Source organism: Mchenga conophoros, linkage group LG18 (assembly GCF_057382185.1).
Source record: "Mchenga conophoros isolate Kocher_MC1m ecotype Shallow Benthic linkage group LG18, M_conophoros_male_GT1.1, whole genome shotgun sequence".
Classification (NCBI taxonomy): Eukaryota; Metazoa; Chordata; class Actinopteri; order Cichliformes; family Cichlidae; genus Mchenga; species Mchenga conophoros.
The window spans coordinates 27,814,911-27,834,303 of NC_140543.1; the positions used below are offsets into that span (position 1 = coordinate 27,814,911).

At 40.7% G+C, this 19,393-nt stretch overlaps 1 protein-coding gene across 1 annotated transcript in view; it reads right to left on the minus strand.

Moving 5' to 3' along the window:
- gpr158b (G protein-coupled receptor 158b) overlaps positions 1–19,393 on the minus strand; it is an 87,948-nt gene that overhangs the window by 7,717 nt on the left and 60,838 nt on the right. The window contains exons 7-11 of the mRNA XM_085254740.1: positions 16,135–16,244; positions 12,589–12,827; positions 8,159–8,297; positions 3,816–3,921; positions 466–612 (exon numbers count right to left, since the gene is read on the minus strand). Of these exons, the coding sequence (XP_085110866.1) occupies positions 466–612; positions 3,816–3,921; positions 8,159–8,297; positions 12,589–12,827; positions 16,135–16,244 (741 nt within the window). The remainder of the gene's footprint in view (positions 1–465; positions 613–3,815; positions 3,922–8,158; positions 8,298–12,588; positions 12,828–16,134; positions 16,245–19,393) is intronic.

Consider the following 19,393-nt stretch of genomic DNA (forward strand, 5'->3'; position numbering starts at 1 on the left):
TATGTTTAGGCAGCCCCTACCCTTTAACTGACAGCTCCAGTATGTGTATACAGTTTCCTCAAATGTGTGTTTAGTCGTACTCAAAGGGGTACAAGTAGGCTGTTTAGGTTTTCTGCTAAGTACCCTTTAGTATGTTTTTCTTCCAAGTTTCTCAGTTATTGTTGCAGAGAATGATGGTTGCAGTTGTTAACCAGTTTAATCAGGTTGGACTTATGTTAGCTCAACTTGACCTTTTTGTCCAAATGTGGTCTCACCCAGTTTCACAGGCCATGCACCAGGCTTAAGATTGGACATTTACAAACCAAAAGGTAATGTGAGCGTGGTCTAACACATGTGCTGTGATTTCTGACTAAACCGTGGAACACCAGACATGAAGAGTAAGACAGAAGGTGCCCCATTAAAAATATATGTTGCATTCTGACTTAATGGGGAGATATCTGACAATGATCAACAAGGCCGCTTTACCCGTATATCCTCTGGGTCCAAACTGTGCTCGCTCCAGGCCGAGGTGATGCTGTTGTTGAGGTAGGAGCCAGATCTTCCTATGTCTAGCTCCTCCTCGTACGCTTCGGTGGCTATATCGTCTCTCGCCTGCGTCCCTTTGTACAGGAACTGAAACAGATCAAGAACAAGGTTATAAAACGAAATCAGTGAAACAAAAAGTTATCATGTGACATGCTGGCTATAGAGGTTGTCCACAATATAATGCTCACTAAAGACATTTAGTGAGCATTATATTGCACTAATTTAGTAGATCTTTTACTCGAATTTTAACTTTAATTTTGTTACTGAAGTCAGTTATTTTATAATTGAAATTTCTATCTGTCGACAGCAAAACTATCAAAAGTTTAGATTAAAAACCCCAATAAAGAAAACAACTATAAAAAAAGATAAATAGCTCCAAAAGTACTGCAGTATATTTTATCTTGCTATTGATTATTATTTTAATCTAATGCAACTGTGCAAATTGTGCCTAACCAGTTCAAATGTATACGGTTCAGTGTATGCAGGCAGTAATCTCCTCCTCATATGTGATTCCTTCCTGCAGAAAGCACATTAGGGCTGCAATATTCCAATGATTCAGTAAATAAATGATAGATTGCACCTTGATTTTCATGCTCAAATTGTTTAACTTTGTTTGAATAACAAATTTAGGGATGGCGAAAGGCCAAATATTTAGCCCAGTTTGAAGAACAGATGCAGTTTGAGATTAACGTCCTCCCATTGTGCTTAATTATCCCGGTGTACTCGACTCACTTGCACTTCTGAGGTGCCTAATTAAGAAAGAACAGAGAGTGTTGATGGTGTATTTCATTTCTCACACTGCAGGAGAATTAAATGTTTTCCATCAGACTTGAGAGATCGCACATAAAGATACCCGTGAGAGCGCTGAGCCAAATTACAATAACCGCTAACGCAGTTTGATTGAGTTTAAGGTAATGGTAGCAAACGTGCCTGTGTACATCTGTGTGTTTGCCCATTGCTAATAACAAAGGAACTTAAGATGATTAATGAAGTGTTTTGTGTACAAGCTACAATGCAGCAGTGGCCACAGTGGAAATCACTCTGTAACGCTGGAATGCTTTCCCAGTAAATAAGTCGCACTTACACCCAAGCTAAGAAACGACACATTCAGCGCACGGCTAATGTTTCAGCTGTACACTGCACAAGTTCATTTGGGTGCCTCAAAATCTATTCTGCGCTCACTGAATATATTAGAGTCTTTACACTTACCCATTTAAGTGCACTAGCTCTCAGCATAATGAGAAAAATGTACAGACCACTGAAGAGATTTTTGTTTTCCCAATTGAAGCTACTCTTGTGTGTCCCACAATACATGCGGTATACAAAACAAAAGTTGGACTTTACTGGATGAATGGTCTGGCTTTGTCCAAAAAATGTTCTGAAATGAGGATCGTTAAAAGTCTATTCATCTGCTGTACAATTTCTTGATCTCTTTGGTTTGCAGAACAACAAACAAGGAAGATAAATCTCCAAAATGCCCTTTACACATTTACTGTTACAGCTGAGGAGCTCAGACCTAAAATCAGTCAAGCAGTCTGTAGTTTTTAGTATTACCAGTGCTAGCATCATGTCATGTATGTGAACACTGCGTTAATTGGAAAATTTCATGTGCATGACAGTGAGCATGGACGGGAGAAAGAAAAGACATTTCTAAAGAGATAAGGAAGGAATTTACTGCCAGGCGTTCATGACTGAGGTAAAGGTTACAGAACTATCTAAAAGCAGCCTGATATTGTTGTGACCCCAACTGCTAATATTATTAAGAAGTTTAAGTGTTGCTGGTGGAGGAAAAAAAGAGAGGAATAAAAAATGTCAAAGCATAAAGCAGCTGACCTCTGGGGTAGAGCCCCGCCAGAGCAGGCATGATAGAAGCTTGATAAAAAAATATGATGGGACGTAACACTGCTTCACATCACACAAAATCTAGTGTGGAAACGCCACAAAGAAACTAGGGGTCATCTGTTGCCATGTCGACAGGCTTATGGCTCGGCTCACAACCACCGTAACCTGCCACTAAGGATGTTGTTACACTGTAATTAAATAGAATTTTTATGTGTCTTTTATTTGAAATTACAATGTAATAATTAGGGATGGGTATCGTTTTGGTTCTATCCGATACCAGTACCAAACTGGTACTTTTGAAACGGTGCCGGTGCATAAACGGTGCTCGAACCGGTGCTTAAAGAATGGAGACCACACACTTTGTCCAAAAACCTCTCATGTTCAGCTGTTTTTTTGTAAAAAGATAACAATGTTAGCCTTTTCTGCAGCTATAGGGGATTTATGGTATCGCTCTTGGCTGGAAGCAGTGCTTAATCAATGGAAAAAACACAAACTTTGTCCAAAAACCTCTCATTTTTAGCTGTTTTCCACTTTTTCTTTGGTCATTTTAGCCTTTTTGGCCAGGGTGAAGGGAGTATCAAGTACCCATCCCTACATCCCCATCCCTAGTAATAATGTTCACCTACACATATGTAAAGGTAGACTTGCTAGAATAAGAAGGGTCCACTTAATTAGAGGGGAACTACTCCCTTAGTCAAGCTCCATATTACAAAAGTGTTAGTCCATCTTCAGACTCACCCTGTGTTTCTATTTCAGGTACACCTTCATTAAGTTTCTTGACTGCATATTGCACATTTTGGACATTTGCAAACGGACATCTGCCCGACTGCCTTAAATCACCTCTGTGGTAGGTTCTCCTGCAGTAGGGGTCTCCAAGACCATGTTTCACCATGACCAGGGTTTGTGGTTTATCAAGGGAAGCAATAGGAGCTGTGCTGTCAAATTAAGCTTGGAGATAAAACAACATCCGCCCCATTTTAAAACATCGAGGAGGCTCAGCTGTGTTATGGGGCTGTCTTGAATCTGTGCTGGGCCCAGTGAAATGACAAGATTATGAAAGCTCCTGAGGCCAAACATACTGTCCAGCGTCAGGCAGCTCTTTCTCTCTCACGCTGTCATAGAATCATTTGGATAATAGATTTAACTGAAAATAGTCGTGGAAAATGTACCTCGAATTAATCCTGTGATCAGCACATAAGTTAAAAAAGTGCTAATTTTAACTTATGTGCTGACTCCTTCTTCTGTCAGTAAAAATCCCACTGCATATTTAATATGTGAAATACACTTTTTATATGTTTTTAATGAGGAGCTTGGTGCTAAAGCCCTAGATTATTATTAATATTTTTAAAATTTGTATTTATTTGCTGAATGTTTTGTTGATCATTAACACAAAGCCCATGAAACTCATAACTGGTGAGATCTGCAAGTCACAACAATGAAGTATTCACCTTAGGTATCAGCAGCAGGGCCAGAGTCACAGACACAGTCAGGTGAGTGTGAGCAAAGAACAACATGAGCATCCAGTCTGGGTGCAGTCCCGGCACCAGAGAGAACCTGCAGAATAGAAAAAACATCAACGGGAGAAATTCTGCAGACTCACCAGCAGCCAGAGTGCTCGGCACATCTGTAAAATACGCTCAGACACACGTAAAAAAGCAGCATTTAGTCACTCACTGGACAGCGAGAACAGAATTGAATGTACCACAACCCGAGGCATTCCCCGCACTGTAAACACAGGGATAAACGCACAACTGAGGGAAAATTATAAAAGCGTCTGTTTGCTGGAAAGAAGCTGGCTCTTTTTAAAAGGCGACTTGTGCAGATATGAAAGATCTCTGCAGCCAATACTGCTTTTGAAGGCTTTGGATGCTTCATGCTGGAGATCCACAGGCGACAGGCAATTATAGCCAGCGGGAAAAATTGTCAACTTTGTCTTGGTTGTTAATTAGCATTAATGAGTTAACATAAACCAGTGTAACATAACGGTGACGCTTGTGTGCGTGCATGTTTTTTAATCATTCATTACTGTTTCCAAGTTTTCCCACGCTGCTTTGAGAAGTTTCTCTAAAAGTTCACAGCACAGAGGAGAAACATTGTTTTCTGTCGCCGTCAACAGAACACCAAATCATTTCATTTTACATGAAAGTGCCAAGTCCCATTTTTGTCACCAGTGACAGCACACAGAAACTATGTCAAAGCACACAGAAGCAATTCTGGTAGCTTGTGGTCCCTTTTAAAAGCTTCATGTCATCATTCCCGTTTATTAAGACCGTTTTAAATCATAGTCAGTATCGTATTCACAAGAACCAGCATGGCTGATTGCTCCCATTATTGTTGGAGAACGTGAATAGTGCACAAAAGCCTAACAAGAGGATCTAAGTAGCAGCATTTTGGCACCAATTTTCCGCAAGCAATCAAAGCTAGACACCATGACAGATAAATCAATGAAATTATTTAAGCGGTATCAAGATGAGTCAAGTGCATTGTGAGTAAAAAAAAGTGTGAAAGGCATTAAATACTTGAACGTGTGTGTTTGACATTGTTTAGAAATCCACCAAGGTGGTTCACAATTCATTGGCTCATTATCTTTTGTCATAATAATCCCAATCATGATTCACATTAGAATTAGTCCAAAAGAATAGCACGTGTCTGTTTTCTGTGTCCCAACTCACACACACACACACACACACACACACACACACACACACACAATATATCGAACAACTCCAGCCTTATCTCTGGACTGCAGCAGCATATAGACTCAAAAAAAGGAAAAGAAAAAGGGGAAAAAACACTCACAAAAGCTCACAATGTTTTATTCTCCAGCAAATGAGAACAGCTTGATTCATAAGTTTCCCAGAGCTGATGAAGGTGTACCCAGTGGACTTTTCAGTTTCTCAACAGATTAAGAGGATGTGATCTTTTCCTCCTTGTACCACGGAGCACAATAGACTGCCGCCCAAATGAAAGAATATTCAATCAGAAACAGTTTTATCGGAGAATGTGTGACAAATGGAATGTTTTGCCCGAGGCTCCTGCGGGCTCTCTGTAAAAGCAGTTTTATTTCTGCTGCAGCAGGACTGACGAAAATGTTCTTCGCTTTGGAGCCTTGTGAGGTCAAAGCTCCAGCAGCACCTACAGTGTACACAACAGCTTTATTCCTTGACCAACACATTTTGGCCTTCACCGGGTGTCGATGTGATGACCCTGATGGAGGCCACAAGCCAAAACTGGTTGTTAAAGCAACAAAGTGTTAGCTAAATGCTCCAGAAGTAACACAGGAACATGTTCACCGGTGCTTTTTCTGCTGCTTTACAGTGCATCACTTATATTTGAGAAACCAATGAAAGAAGTCAATATTTGATATGAGCACCTTTATTCTATAACACAGCCTGAACTCTCTTAGTCAAGTGTTCCTGTCATTTCTTTCAGTAGACTTAGGTTTAGAGCTTTTTATTGTTCCTTGCACAGTGAAATTGGGTAGCTGGACCACAAAGGTGCAAAAGTAAAGAAGGGAAAACAATATACAACGAGGTGAAAAAAACAAACAGTATATATGTGTACATATATGTGAATGAACTATATACATGGTGTAGGCGTAAGAAACATTGAAAAAGAAACCTTGTGGGGGTGTATACAAGGGCAGTTATATAATAAATAAATAAATAAATAAATAAATAAGGCTGGAGGGGCTATGGTCATTTAGGGTAGGGATGGTAATTCCACTGAGACCAAAATATTGCACAAGACCAAAAATATTGCACAGACATGGAAAGAGTGAGATATTGCACATAGTTGATCAATAGCAGCGTCAGAGTGGATGTGTTGGAGAAGTCTGTTCACACTTTTATTTTGCATTAAAAGTTCTGACAGCCCACGGGAAGAAGCTGTTCTTTAGTCTGTTGGTTTTGCACCTGATGGATCTGAACCTTTTTCCAGAGGGCAGGATGTTGAAGAGGTGGTGGTTAGGATGGAGGTGGTCCTTTATGATTGCCCTGGCTCTGGGGAGACTTCTTGAGCAGGCAATTAAGTCCAGGAAGGAGAGTGGACAGCCGATCACCTTCTCTGCAGTTCTTTGGATGTTCGCTGCCTTTTGTTCTGTTCTCTATCAAGATCGTCCCACACTGCTTCAGTAATGTTGAGCTCTGGGCTCTATTGAGGCCACTCCTGCTCCAGTCTGTCTTCCTCCATCCAGTTGTGCTTTTACTGCATTGCAGTGAAAAATGAAGCTCTTGCTATTTTTAATAATTCTATCAATTTTGATTAAGTGGAGATATCATCTGAATGTCAGGAGCGGTACCACACCTCATTCATGCCCCTTCCGGTTTCAGTCCATAAATGCCTCCTTCGCCAATACCTGCTGTCCTCATTTTCATGCCCCCCATTTCCTCCTTTCCATTCTTCTTCCTTTCATTCACTTCTGGTTAGTACATGGGGATCTGCCCGGCCCGGGAGCCGCTGCCAGTCCCCTTCAAGGCCTTCCCCAAACCGCAGCACCAGTACATGGTCCCTCATCCATCATCGCTCATCGTAACTTAGGATATGGTCCCAGCTAGTGAAATTATTGACAAGAAGCCCAACACCACTGGCTGAAATGCAGTCAAAAACCATGACAGAGCCTCCATCGTGTTTCACAGATGGCTGTAGACACTCACTGCTCTACCTGTCTGTTGTGCCTGGCCCTGTCTGTATGTACTGACAACAATTTGAACCAAAAATTAAACATTCGAATTCATCACTCCCTGAGATCTGTTGCCACTGATTTTAAGCCCAGTTCTTGCCAAATTTGGCATATCTCCATCTTTACTCCCCGTTTCCCTTCTTTAGGAATGGCTTCTTGACAGCCACCCTTCCACTGAGACTATTTCTGATGAGGCTTCAGTGCCTCTCTCGGGTCCTGTGTCAGGTTTTGCTGTATCGTTTCTGAAGGCCATGACCTTAAGAAAGTTTTTTAGGCCTGCTGCTTCTTCTGACCTAGCTGCCTGGTAAATCTGTCATATGAAAGTGGTGAAAATGACACCAATGAATCTGGAACGCCAAAACAATAAATGCTGTAAAACATGCTAAAAGGCTCCATGGAGAGATGGAAAACTTCCACCAGGACAGCCTATTGTAGAATGCATTAAACCTTAGGCTGAGTAACTTCAAGGTATTTTTAAGAAATTATAAGACAACTGCTAAATGAAAGGGAAGATCTAAAATATTCAGAAAATTGAGCCACATCCCACCTCTGTAAGACACAGAAAGAGCGGCAGGCACAGTCAGTGGCGGGGCACAGAGTTTATTTTAGGCACTGGAACAGTACATGTAGGCTGTGTCTCTGCTTGGGGAAGACATTTTTTATTCACCTCCTTTCAACTGGCTTACCCTGCCGTAACACTGTTCATTTCCCTGATGAAGGGGGGCGGCTGAACTCTCATCTGACATGCTCTGCAGTTGTGAAAGGCGCTCTAACAGACAAATATCTCTGTGATTATGATTAAACAGGTTGTGCTGTACAAAGGGGTAAAGTCATTAAGCTCTGTGCCACTGTTTGTGCCATCTCCTTATTACTCTCAGCGAGATTTTCATCAAGTCAGGGTAAGATGCTCGATTGTTCCGCATTCTTAGCTCTGTTTCATGTGTCTCTTGTACCTTCTGTTCCCACATTTTCCTCTTTTCTTTTCTCTCTTTCATTCAGTATACAAGAGAGCATAATTGAGGCATTCACATCAGCATATCTCTTTCTCTCACCCCCCACCCCCTTGATCATGCCCACCCATGCTGGTTCCATCAAATTTTCTCCACCCACCTGATAATGTGGAAGATGGCCGATATGAGGAGCTCATTGTAGATGGCTACGGCCATGTAACGTGGCTCGTGAAAAGCCGAGGGTACGGTGCGGACAGCGTAGCACAGGTACACGCCCCACAGCAGGAACAGGAACTCAGCTGAGCAACAAAAGACACAAAAATGTTTGAATTTTAGTTTCTATTTGCCACCTAAAACAGGAGAGGTCATATATTGTATGAAATTCATCCGCTGTAGCTGACAGTTGTCTTTTGACAGCACAATATACTAAACTTACCCTAAAACCTTTAAGCAATCGTCCAATATTTTGGGAAATGATCTAATTTGCTTTCTTTCTATGAGTGAGGTTAGAGGGTCGATACCTTCCTCACGAAGCTGGAACCAGGAGGCAATTAGCCAACCCAAGCATAAAGACAAAAAGTAGGAAAAGAAAACAACTAAAGTGCCTTCCAGCCCACCCTAAGCTCACCAATCAAACATGAATATTTCAGTTGTGAAATTTATACAAAACCCCCCCCTAAAAAACTGAAATTTGTGTTGTTTACGTGTGGGTGGGTTATTTTTTTTGATTTGCTCGGCTACACTGAAAAAGTAAGCCCTGATGTTAGACTGTGACAAAAAGGCAGAACACCCACTGAAACCAAAATCGATTGTTATTTTTGCGTCTGTGCATGGTTTAAGCGAAATAAGAAACAACACGTTAAACAAACACCGAGCTCTAAAGGTTGGTTGGACACCACCAGGCTAACCTTTCTACACTTACAGAATTGTACAAGATTTAACTTCCAAAACCTTAATCTTTTTGTCACAGACTCTAAAGTATTAGTGAAAAAAAAGAGAGAGAGAATTTAAAGCTCCCTTCAAACTCCTTTCCATTAATCTGACACCATCTGAATGTGTCAGCTTAATGTCTGAATGAGAACCCTGTGGAGGCTTTGGGCTGACATGCAGAGACTGTAATAAAAGATAAGAGGGCCGTATGAGGGAATGTGAAAAGGCCACGCAGAAGGGAAAGGTGCACAGGAATGCATGGGAGCTTTTTAAGAGTTTTGACCCAGACGTCTCTTTTTACTTCACCACCTCCAACGGCAGCATCTCCCACCATGGGCGACAGCAACACAGAGAGCAGCTTATGGTGGGGCTTGTTTTCTGAAATTCCTTTTTTTTTTTTTTTTTTTTTTAATAAAACTGGCTTTAAAAAGAAAAAATCCAGGAATGAGCTCAAAAGAGTAAGTCAGCCCTGAAAAGCTTGCATATATGAGTTTTCACTTTGTTTATTATGCTTTTTTTTGGTCTCACCTCTTCCTCAAAAAGAGAATGAACCACATCATTAGGTACTCCTTGCTAGTACCAGTGTTGGATCCCATCTTGCCTTAATTTGTTCTGGTATAGATTCAGAAATGCATTGGAAACGTTACTGTTACTCAGAAATTTTAATGCATGATAGCATCACATGGTAGCTGCAGAATTCTCAGCTGCAATTCCATCACATCCCAAAGATGTTGGGATGCTCTGCTGGAGTGGATCTGTTGACTTAGCAACATGTTCCAGTCTACCACTGTCCTATTTCACTCTTACCTGAGATGAGGGATGCCTGGTGTGGTCTTCTGCTGCTGTACTGTGAGATGCTCTTCTGCATACCTTGGTTGTAATAAGTGCTTATTTGAATTACTGTTATCTGATTTACCTTTGCCATCTAATCAGCATAAAGCAGCCATTCTCCTCTCACCCCCTTCATCAGAAAGGCATTTTCACCCAGAGAACTCTGTTTTTTATCATTCTCTGTAAAACCTGCAGATGGTTGAGTGGGAAAATCCCAGCAGATCGGCAGCCATACCACATTCAAAGTCATTTAAATCACCTTTCTTCCCCATTGAACTTTAGCAAGTCATCTTAGTCATATTCTCATGCCTAAATGCACTGTTGCTATGTGATTGGCTGATTGAGTATTCGTATTAGTGAAAAGCTGAACAGGTGTCCCTGATAAAGTTTGAACTATTCTTCTGGGTGTTGATTTAGTTACTATTTTACAGCATTTGTATTGCAAAAACAGAAATCATTTCTCTAGAAAGGTAAATTAGCAGAAGATGATTCTGAACCGTGGTTGGCTCTTGTGTTACTATGGCAATAATGACATTTAAGATGCACAAGTTTTAAATTTTGCACGACTTCCTCATGTTTGCGCTGATTTCCCCCCTCTGTAAAGGAGCTGCTTCTCCGACATCACGGTGACACATTCCTGCTATCACTGAATCTCATCTCATCTCTGATCTCGGGTCGACAGCAGTTTATTGGAAAGATGTATTTAAAACGCCAGCTGTCTCCACCGTCACAGTATCAACACTTTACAGAATATACAGTGCAGTACCTGTGCACGGCTACAGTAGCTCGTTATCATTGAAAGTGTCAGTGTAATTATATTTTAAAGAACATCAGTTACAAAATCAATAGTAATTATTTTGAAATGTGAAGGACGAGATTTCTACAGGGTTGCTGCATTATGAAGGTATGGAATTATGACTGGGAGCAATCTAATATATCTCTGTCTGCAGTAGAACAAAACATTATGCATCTTTTATTGCCAGTAAAAAAAAAAACAAAAAAACAAAAAACAAGCCAATTTTTCCAAATAAAAAATACTTTTAGTTTTTTATGAGAACTCTAACTGAAAGTCTGTCACAGGTCGTCCTGCTTGTTTGAAAGAGCACCGACACCCATGCCAAAGATCACACTGGGATATGACTCCCTAAAGTCTTTACAGTGATTACAGATCATTAATATTTATGAATAGGTCGCTCTATAAACTGCGTAGTGCTTAGCCTCTGAATCAGGATGCATGGAGATCTGCTTCCAAGACGGAAACGATAACAACTCCAACTATAATACAGATTAATTGAGGATTTACAATAAGCGCGTCTCGGTGACATAATCGATAATGTTTCGCATCAGCTCTGCTTTGCTTCACAATTTAGCGCAAAATATTATGTTATGTTCATTTTTGCGCTGACATGCGTTCTCATGTCGAAATTATGACAGGACAAGGGGAAAAAACACAGAAAAGCAATTAGGCTCATTTTCACGAGCGTGAACCGCACTGTTGTTAAAATCCTCCAAAGCAGCTTTGCAGGATGCGTCCTGTCCTTCAGTGGAGCCTCAGCACACCGCAGCATGTTTATGCCTGCTGTCAGAGCAGACAGCGGGGCTCCCTCATTTCCCTTCTCATCAAGAACGCTCCCCCTAAATACACACCGACACACGCGTGGATGCAAATCATTCCCGCGGTCGGTGCCTGTTCAGAGCAGGGTGTTTGTTAGAGGCTGTCACCGCTAACATACAAACACAGCAGTTCCACCGTCCTGTCTCTGGAGTATCCTTAACTGTCCTTCCTTTACAGGCTCCCTCCTGTTTCCTTCTCTCAAATTCTCCACTCCTGTGATGGTGCAAAACTCTCTGTGCATCGATGCCCACATCCCTACAAGTTTCATACTTCAGAGGCTCCTTTCTTCTTCTTTCCTGCCACTTCCACTCTCCCTGCCTGCCTGTCTATCAGTCTTCACACACAGGCCGAGCATCTCTCAGGGATCCATCCATTCCCTTCTTTCCAAACAAGATTAGTCTCCCCTGCTGTCAGGCCGGCTTCAGTGAGGTGCACATCACTGCCTCCCGCTTTAAGAATCTGTCTTTTAGAGATTTATTGTAACATACATTCAAGGGCATGTGGGCCTTCACTAACCACGGCTTCCTTCCAATTCATTTACTCAAATATTTTTTATTATAACAAAGGTATACAATCTGGTCATTAACAGACATTTTGACACTATGAGTAAGGCAGAAGATGGGGTCAGAAAAGTTGGGAGACATACCTTTTCTTTACACCACTCCTTTTTGGGTACACGGGCAAGAGGACTGTCTAAATTCAACTAATGAAGATGTGGAAATGCACTGTTGCATATTTAAAAAATAAACTCATCATTTAAATGTATATTTCTTCATGAATTTAGGTTGTGTACAATGTTACAGTGAATCATTAGGATGAACTTTATGTTGCATTGAATACCAAAAAACAGATTTCAGAAACATGCTTGAGTTGAAAATGTTTGAGATCTTTTGCTTTAAGTTACTCTTTAATGTCTAAAAGTCAAACTTAAATTTAGCAAAACATCAGTTCTCCCCTGGACTACTGTTGCCGGGCAAGTTTTATCATCAACATACATGCTGCTTTTTTTTCTTTCTAAAAATAAAGTTTCTAAACTGAACTTAATCTTAAGGCTTATCCAAGCAGCCTGAACTTAAACTGTAAGCTCTAAAGCCCCTTCCAGTTAAGTGGTAAGTAGCACTTTCTTTCTATCTGGAAAACGATGCTGTTTCTTATTTGGGTTTACTTAAAGTCAGACGTGTGTAATTACAGGAAAGCCGTACAAACTTACTCACCGACTGCCATCATGTAGTCCCATCGGTCCAGCAGACACATGCTGAACTGCAGCCCCTCGGGAGTGAGACCCGCAGCGATGAGAGCCTGACTCAGCTCCGGATTCTGGCACACGGAGGACGTCCAGGCCACAAGGAACCACAGCACCACCAGCAGAATGACTAGCAGCAGCCGCAGGACCCGCCAGCTGGTCATGTAAGGTGTCCTTTGGGCCGTGCGGGACAGGAACACCTTTAACACCCTGTGTGGAGCAGGGAGAGAGCGTGAGGCACAAGCCTGAATATCAGAAACGACTGAGAGAAATCGTATGTAAGTGCTGCTCACGCCCCTGGCTGCTGATCATGTTAGCATGCTCATTTGAAATAAAATGAGCAGGGAGAAACTGCTAAATCAGTTCAATTCATTCATGCTTGGTAAATATGTTTGGTTTTGATTCATGCTGTAATTTCCTTTGAGTTTCAGGGGGAAGAGCGGACAGCACAGGAAGTGGGGAGGAAGGATCTGTTAAAGGAGGCCCCTGTCATTTTTGAGTTGTGCTTACATGTCCAACAGAAATCATGCATACATAGTTTATTGTGAATTACTTCCTGATGTTACTGCATCTGTAAAAGGAGCTAAAAATGCAGCATATTAGGCTCATCAGTTGCAGCAGTGTAGGGAACAATATACAACAGCATGTTCTTATATCACCATATATCACCATCTGGACATAGAAAAAAGTCTGTTTCAATTTTTTACCCTGCTCATGTGCTATCTTTGGACCAGACTGTGACAAATCTATCTCATCTCTAATATATTCTGTGGGCCTGGACTGGAAGATCTTGCCCCCGGGGCACACTTCCCACTCAGCGAGCTCGGAAAAAAATCAAATTGGTAATTTTGCCAAGGGAACACTCTGGCCGGCCTTTGACCTCCTTCTCCCATCTCGGTAACACAGCCCGGAGCCGAAGAGCAGGAAGCTAAAGCACATGCGTGCCAAGATGGCACACGTGTGTGCATACTAAGATGGCTGAATTATTGAAATTAAGACTAACTCATGAGCAAGTTAATAGAAGGAGAGGAGACAGGATGTAAGGGAGAGGAGGGGACCAGGAGAGGCTCGAAGAAAAGAAGGGACGGGAGAAGAAAACGTATGAGGTGAGTTAACAACACAGGCAGAGGCTTTTTAACTTTTATTTTTTGCTTTCAGTTTAGTGTTTTAAAGTAAAATCATATTATAATGATCCAAGAGTATTTGTATGTTCCCTATCTCCTCCTACATAAGAACCAATCATAATAAAACTGCATAAACATTGCATAGAGCACTGTGAGTTCCAGCATCTATAAGGCACGTGCAAATATTTTATACAAATCTCACAATTTTATATATTTGCTTCTTTGACAGTTCAACTGAGCACTGAATTGAATTTGAGATTAGAATTGTGTGTCATAATATAATGTATCATAGTGTGATTGTAGCAAAAGTGTGTGTATTTGTATGTTCCATATCGCCCATGTGTTGCGCAGGGGTTTGCTATTTAATCATAATCCTTCATAGAACAGTCACAAAGCAAACAGCAAATGTCATCTCAAATGGTGATTTTGGTTTTAGTTTACTGGAAGCAGGATTGAAATATTAAGCCAACACAGAAGTGCCAAAAACAGCATTTCCTTCAAATGGGCGGATGGCTCCAAAAATGAGTCATTTCCCACAGACGTCCATGTTAAACTTCCCAAATTCAATCATAAAAATAATACTTTTTCTGCCTGGTACAAAAAATGGATTTGGTCTCTCTAGATAATCCGCCCTTCAGAAAAACTGCTACATGTCCAGCCTACAGTATTTTTTCCTCTGTGATTTTAGTCCATCATCAGGTGGTTGCTAGACAACATAATGATGTCATTATATATGTGGTGTAATTCGTTTTTTGTGGATGTAAATTTGATGTAAAATTAAATTAAAATTTAAAGGACACAGTTAAGTGCCTTGTAAAGCAACTGTTGTTGTGATTTGGCACTGTATAAATAAAACTGAATTGAATTGAACAATGCTGTTATTAAATGTGCGATGTTTATAAAATGACGTGGAAAATGTCAGGGACATATGGACACAGTTCCCATTTCATGTCAATAAAAATAAGATGTTTTGTAAATCATTTCGTGATAACATGACAAACGTTTATGTTATAACCTCATGATGCTTGGAAATTCAGAGCCTTTATCAGGACGTCACGGTCCTGAATCTGTTGACTCAGTGGTTTTTATTCTTATTACTATTATTTTATGTTTCAGGTTGATTCTTAAGATTTTCTGGTTCTTAGGGTTTGGTTTCTGTTCTGTGTCTCTGTTTCGCCCTGGTACCTCGCCTATGTTTCCTCCCTGTTGCCATGTCTGATGTCTGTGTTAAGCTTACGTGTCTTGAGTTTAGTCTGTGTTGCTTCCTGTTCCTGTTGTGTTATCATCTGTTCCCCATCCTTTCGTTGTCAGTTTGTGTATTTAAGCCTTGTGGTGTTTTTGTGTGTTTCCCACCGTGCTCCTCGTCCCTAGTCTCTTGTCTCCAGGTTTCCTAGTGTTTTGTATTCGTTTCTATTTTCGGTTTATTGTTTATTGTTAAGTTTATTGTTTGTGGAGTTTTTTCTGCAGCCTCTTTGAGTTTATTCCTTTGAGTGTCCTGCATTTGTGTCCTGCGTCCTGCCTGCCACAGACTTATCATGACAAGGACATTTAATGACCACTTTCTGAGACGCTAACAATTAGCCACATCACAGGAACCTGTTTCCAACATAACATTCAGACGGGCATAACATTGTTAAGAGCACATTAACACTAACACTCTCCAACAGTTTACACTACAGTTAACTGAATTAACCTTAGCTTTGGTCTATGACAATTATTATGATATTTAGTCAACTAAAACTAAAAGAACTTAGATAGCTATATTATGGCCAAAGCTAAAAAAAAAAAAAACTAAAGCAAAATTTGCTGTCAAAATTAACACTGATTGTGGGACAATCACTAATTGTGGTTAAGCACTAGCGGGGTGGACAGCCTATCCATCCGGTGAGGCTTAAAAGACATAAGGCGATCGTGGTTCAGGGGGTTGGGAAGCTCATCTGGTAACCAGAAGGTTGCCTGTTCGATCCCCAGCTTTGTCTGTCTTGGTCGTTGTGTCCTTGGGCAAGACACCCTAGCAACCAGAGCCGATGGCGCGATATGGCAGCCTCGCTTCTGTCAGTCTGCCCCAGGGCAGCTGTGGCTACAGCTGTAGCTTGCCTCCACCAGTGTGTGAACGTGAGAGTGAATGAATAGTGGAATTGTAATGTAAAGCGCTTTGAGGGTCTCGAAAAGCGCTATATAAATGCAATCCATTATTATTATGTACAACTGAATGTCATCGGCATAGAAATGCCAGAAAGGGTTGACTATACTTGTGTTATTTCGTGCTCTTTGGACTGATAAGTGGTGTCTGTGGTTGTGCTTTACATGTGCACCTTATTGAAAAAGCAGCTTCAAATTGTGGAGTCTAGAAACTAATGGGTCCACCGTTTATGGCCTGTTATTTACGGTACCTGTAGAGTTTCAGGATGACGGTCCCGTACATGATGGCAAAGCCCAGCAAGCGAACCCACCTCAGGAGGATACATCGAAACACACTGGGATTGAAGTACAGGATCATCACCTACAAAAATGCAGAGCAGAGTTAACTTTCACACATCTCATAAACACATCTTAGGACTCTGATTGTTTTTGGTATTTACAGGAAGGAAGTCAGAGACACAAATGTGGTAAGCACACGAGAAGCAGAGTTGGAGGTGGATTTGACCTCACGAATATCTAACGCCTCCACAGTTCCCTCATCTGTTAGCTTTATGCGGCTCATATGTCAACTTCCAGAGCACGTCTGATGTGAGGAATTTGAGAGCTTATTCCTTTATAGGTCTAGGAGCGCGTTTAGTGATGTTTATCTGCACATTGATTTGCATGTATAGACACACTTGTGTTTCTAAATGTGTGCGGTCCAACCTGTCACGATTTGTCTCTCTGAGCGGTTTCAACAAAGCAATAAAGAATTTGCCGATGGCTGATAAAATGTCAGCCTATCATTTTCTGCATGATGTGAAGTTAATTCACACCTATTACCGCTGCAGAAGAGATTGTAACAGCAGAAGCTGCAGAGACAAGGCTCATGCTGTAAGGATCCAAGCTTTCATTTGCACTTCTCTTTCTACGGTTGCATTTCATTTCATTAGTGTGCAACACAGCGGGAAGCCACATGTTACATTTTCGGTGACCCGAATCCCAGCTTCTGCTCTGAAGATTCAGTGCTGTGACTCTGGCAACGTTCCCACTGAAGCAAGGAAAATACTATCGAAGCGTGACACCTTTCCAACTTGGGGTAATCTCTCCATTCAGTGTGGTCTGAATGAATACACAAACTTTTTTTGTAAGGGAAGGAAGTTTGTGTGATCTTTTGTGAGATCGTGCTACGATTGCCAAACTGTTTTGTGACTTTGTGTTGAGGTAAACGCTGACCTTAACTCCACCTATCCGCTAAAACTATATAGATACATGAACAGTAATTAATCAGTAACTACCACTTCCCACAGAGCATCTTTTTGATTACAGGTTTCTTTTCAGTCTAGCATACGGACTAAAAATGTTAAATGTGGTTTGAAAAGCAAACACAAGTGAGAGTGAAAGACCTGCATCACACTTAGTATCTGTTTCAACAAAATTTCAGTGTCTTTTTTTATGTTTTGCATCTGTTGCATATGTTAACATTGCACATGTGGTGTTATATGTTATAGCTTAAAACTGGCTAATATGTAGATTTATATACATATTGTGCTGTATATAGTAACCATTTATACATAGTATAGTATTTGGAAATATAGTAATATAATATAACATATTATATTGTAATATAGTATTTGGACAAGTGAATTACACCATTGAGGGATTAAATAAATTGTACGTCTGTGTCTTTATCATAGCCATGCCATGTTTCTATCTACCCAGCTGTGTCACACTGAGTAATCTATCCTCTGTTTATATCCAATCCTAGTTCATCCCCTTTATTCCTTTGTCAGATCTTCCTGTTGAACTCGCCCCCTCGTTCTGTTTTCTTTCCCTTTTCTGAATTTGGTATTTGCTGAACTTTTGCTTTAGCCAACAAACGCTCATCCTACTTTTATTTTCAACCTGCATGCGTGTTTTGCAGTTGGATTCTCTCCACTACACACCTTGACAATAACTGCTCGAGCAGAAAGAAGACTATACAATTACTCCTTTTTATAAGATGATGCTTTTTTAAAAACATATATGTGAGCCCTATGCTAGACCAGGTCTTTAGGTACTTTGTATGCTGTGGCTGGATTGAACTCAGTGTAATCAGAACAGGATAGGGAGCTGAAGTGACAGTTTTTCAGTCTGTGATATAGCGCAGCAGAGTAAACAGTGTACAGGTCGGGGAGCTTGTTTGGGGATAACAATGTTATAGCACAAAAATACTTTCTGAATTATATGCTTGGGTTTTTTATATGTAAGTTGTTTTACAATAACCAAAAACAGAAGGTTATAGCTTTCCAGCTTTTTGTAATCACCACATAATCTCAGACTTATTGTGGTACAACATAATAAGCAGCATAAATGCATCTCTGAGGCGTAAGGCGAGTGATTTATTCCAGCTCTTACAATGCTTTGGCATTCAAAAGACACCAGCCATTTGCTTTAGTTAAGCTTAAGTAACAACAACACCTGTAACCTCTTTTCCTTTTTAGAAAAGAAACAGAACATCTGTGGCAAACCCAGCTGAGCAACAAGCCAACCCCGAGGCTGTAACCGTCTGGCTGTGAGATGCGTTAACAGAGAAGAGAAGCTAAAGTGTAGTGGGGAATATGAATCACAGTGTACATTATTTTACCCACGGAAATGAAGAACAAAGACTATGGTGCAAAGACAGAAAGATGAAAGGACAGAAATATTCAATCTCACAGCATCTTATGCAGGTATTCAGGAAGTTGAAAGCAGAGCCAAGTCTCAACGTGACTCATAACAAATGTCACAGGAACTAATCTGCAGCTTATTACCTCCTCATCACTGATAATGTTGCTGTGATTGTTTCATAATCAAATACAGTCTTAAACGAGGCAAGATGAATTTCAGAAATGTGGTTCAGCGAGCGGTTAAACTCCCTATTTTCAGCCTTCGCTCTGTTCACACTCACTTCAGCTCCGGTATATAGACATTTCTCTCACCTCTTGATTAAAAATGTGACACACTGAGTCAAAGCATGGAGCATGGCACTCACAGGCTTTTCCTTCCATCCGCAATCATCACAACCTCGCGGAGTCTGTTATTGGTATGCCCGTCATGAGACACTGGGGAGCAGAGTCCATCTCAGACCCAAGAAAAGGAATTATTGCTCTTCCTCTTTAATACTGCAGCTGATAAATTAATTGATATTGGAAGGCAGGCAGGTGTGTGTCAGAATTGGGTCAATTTAAGGAACAGCCTGAACATGACTCACTTATCGATAAGAGGCTTGAAGGAAATTTGTTATTTAATAGCTAAAAGTTGCGAACTACATGTGCTAAAGTAAATTTTAATTTTAATTGAAATTAATAACAAGTAACATAACAGCATAGGCACAATACATGTATAAATAATCCATATATTAAATAAATACACTTGAATAGTACTATTGCTGAAAATAAACATTAATCAGTTGCCAGATTTATATATTTGTTTAAATACAGACTTGGTGTCCATGGTTACATTTGCAGAAACGGTCCTGCATGGGTTTGCATTAACCTAATCCTAATGCAA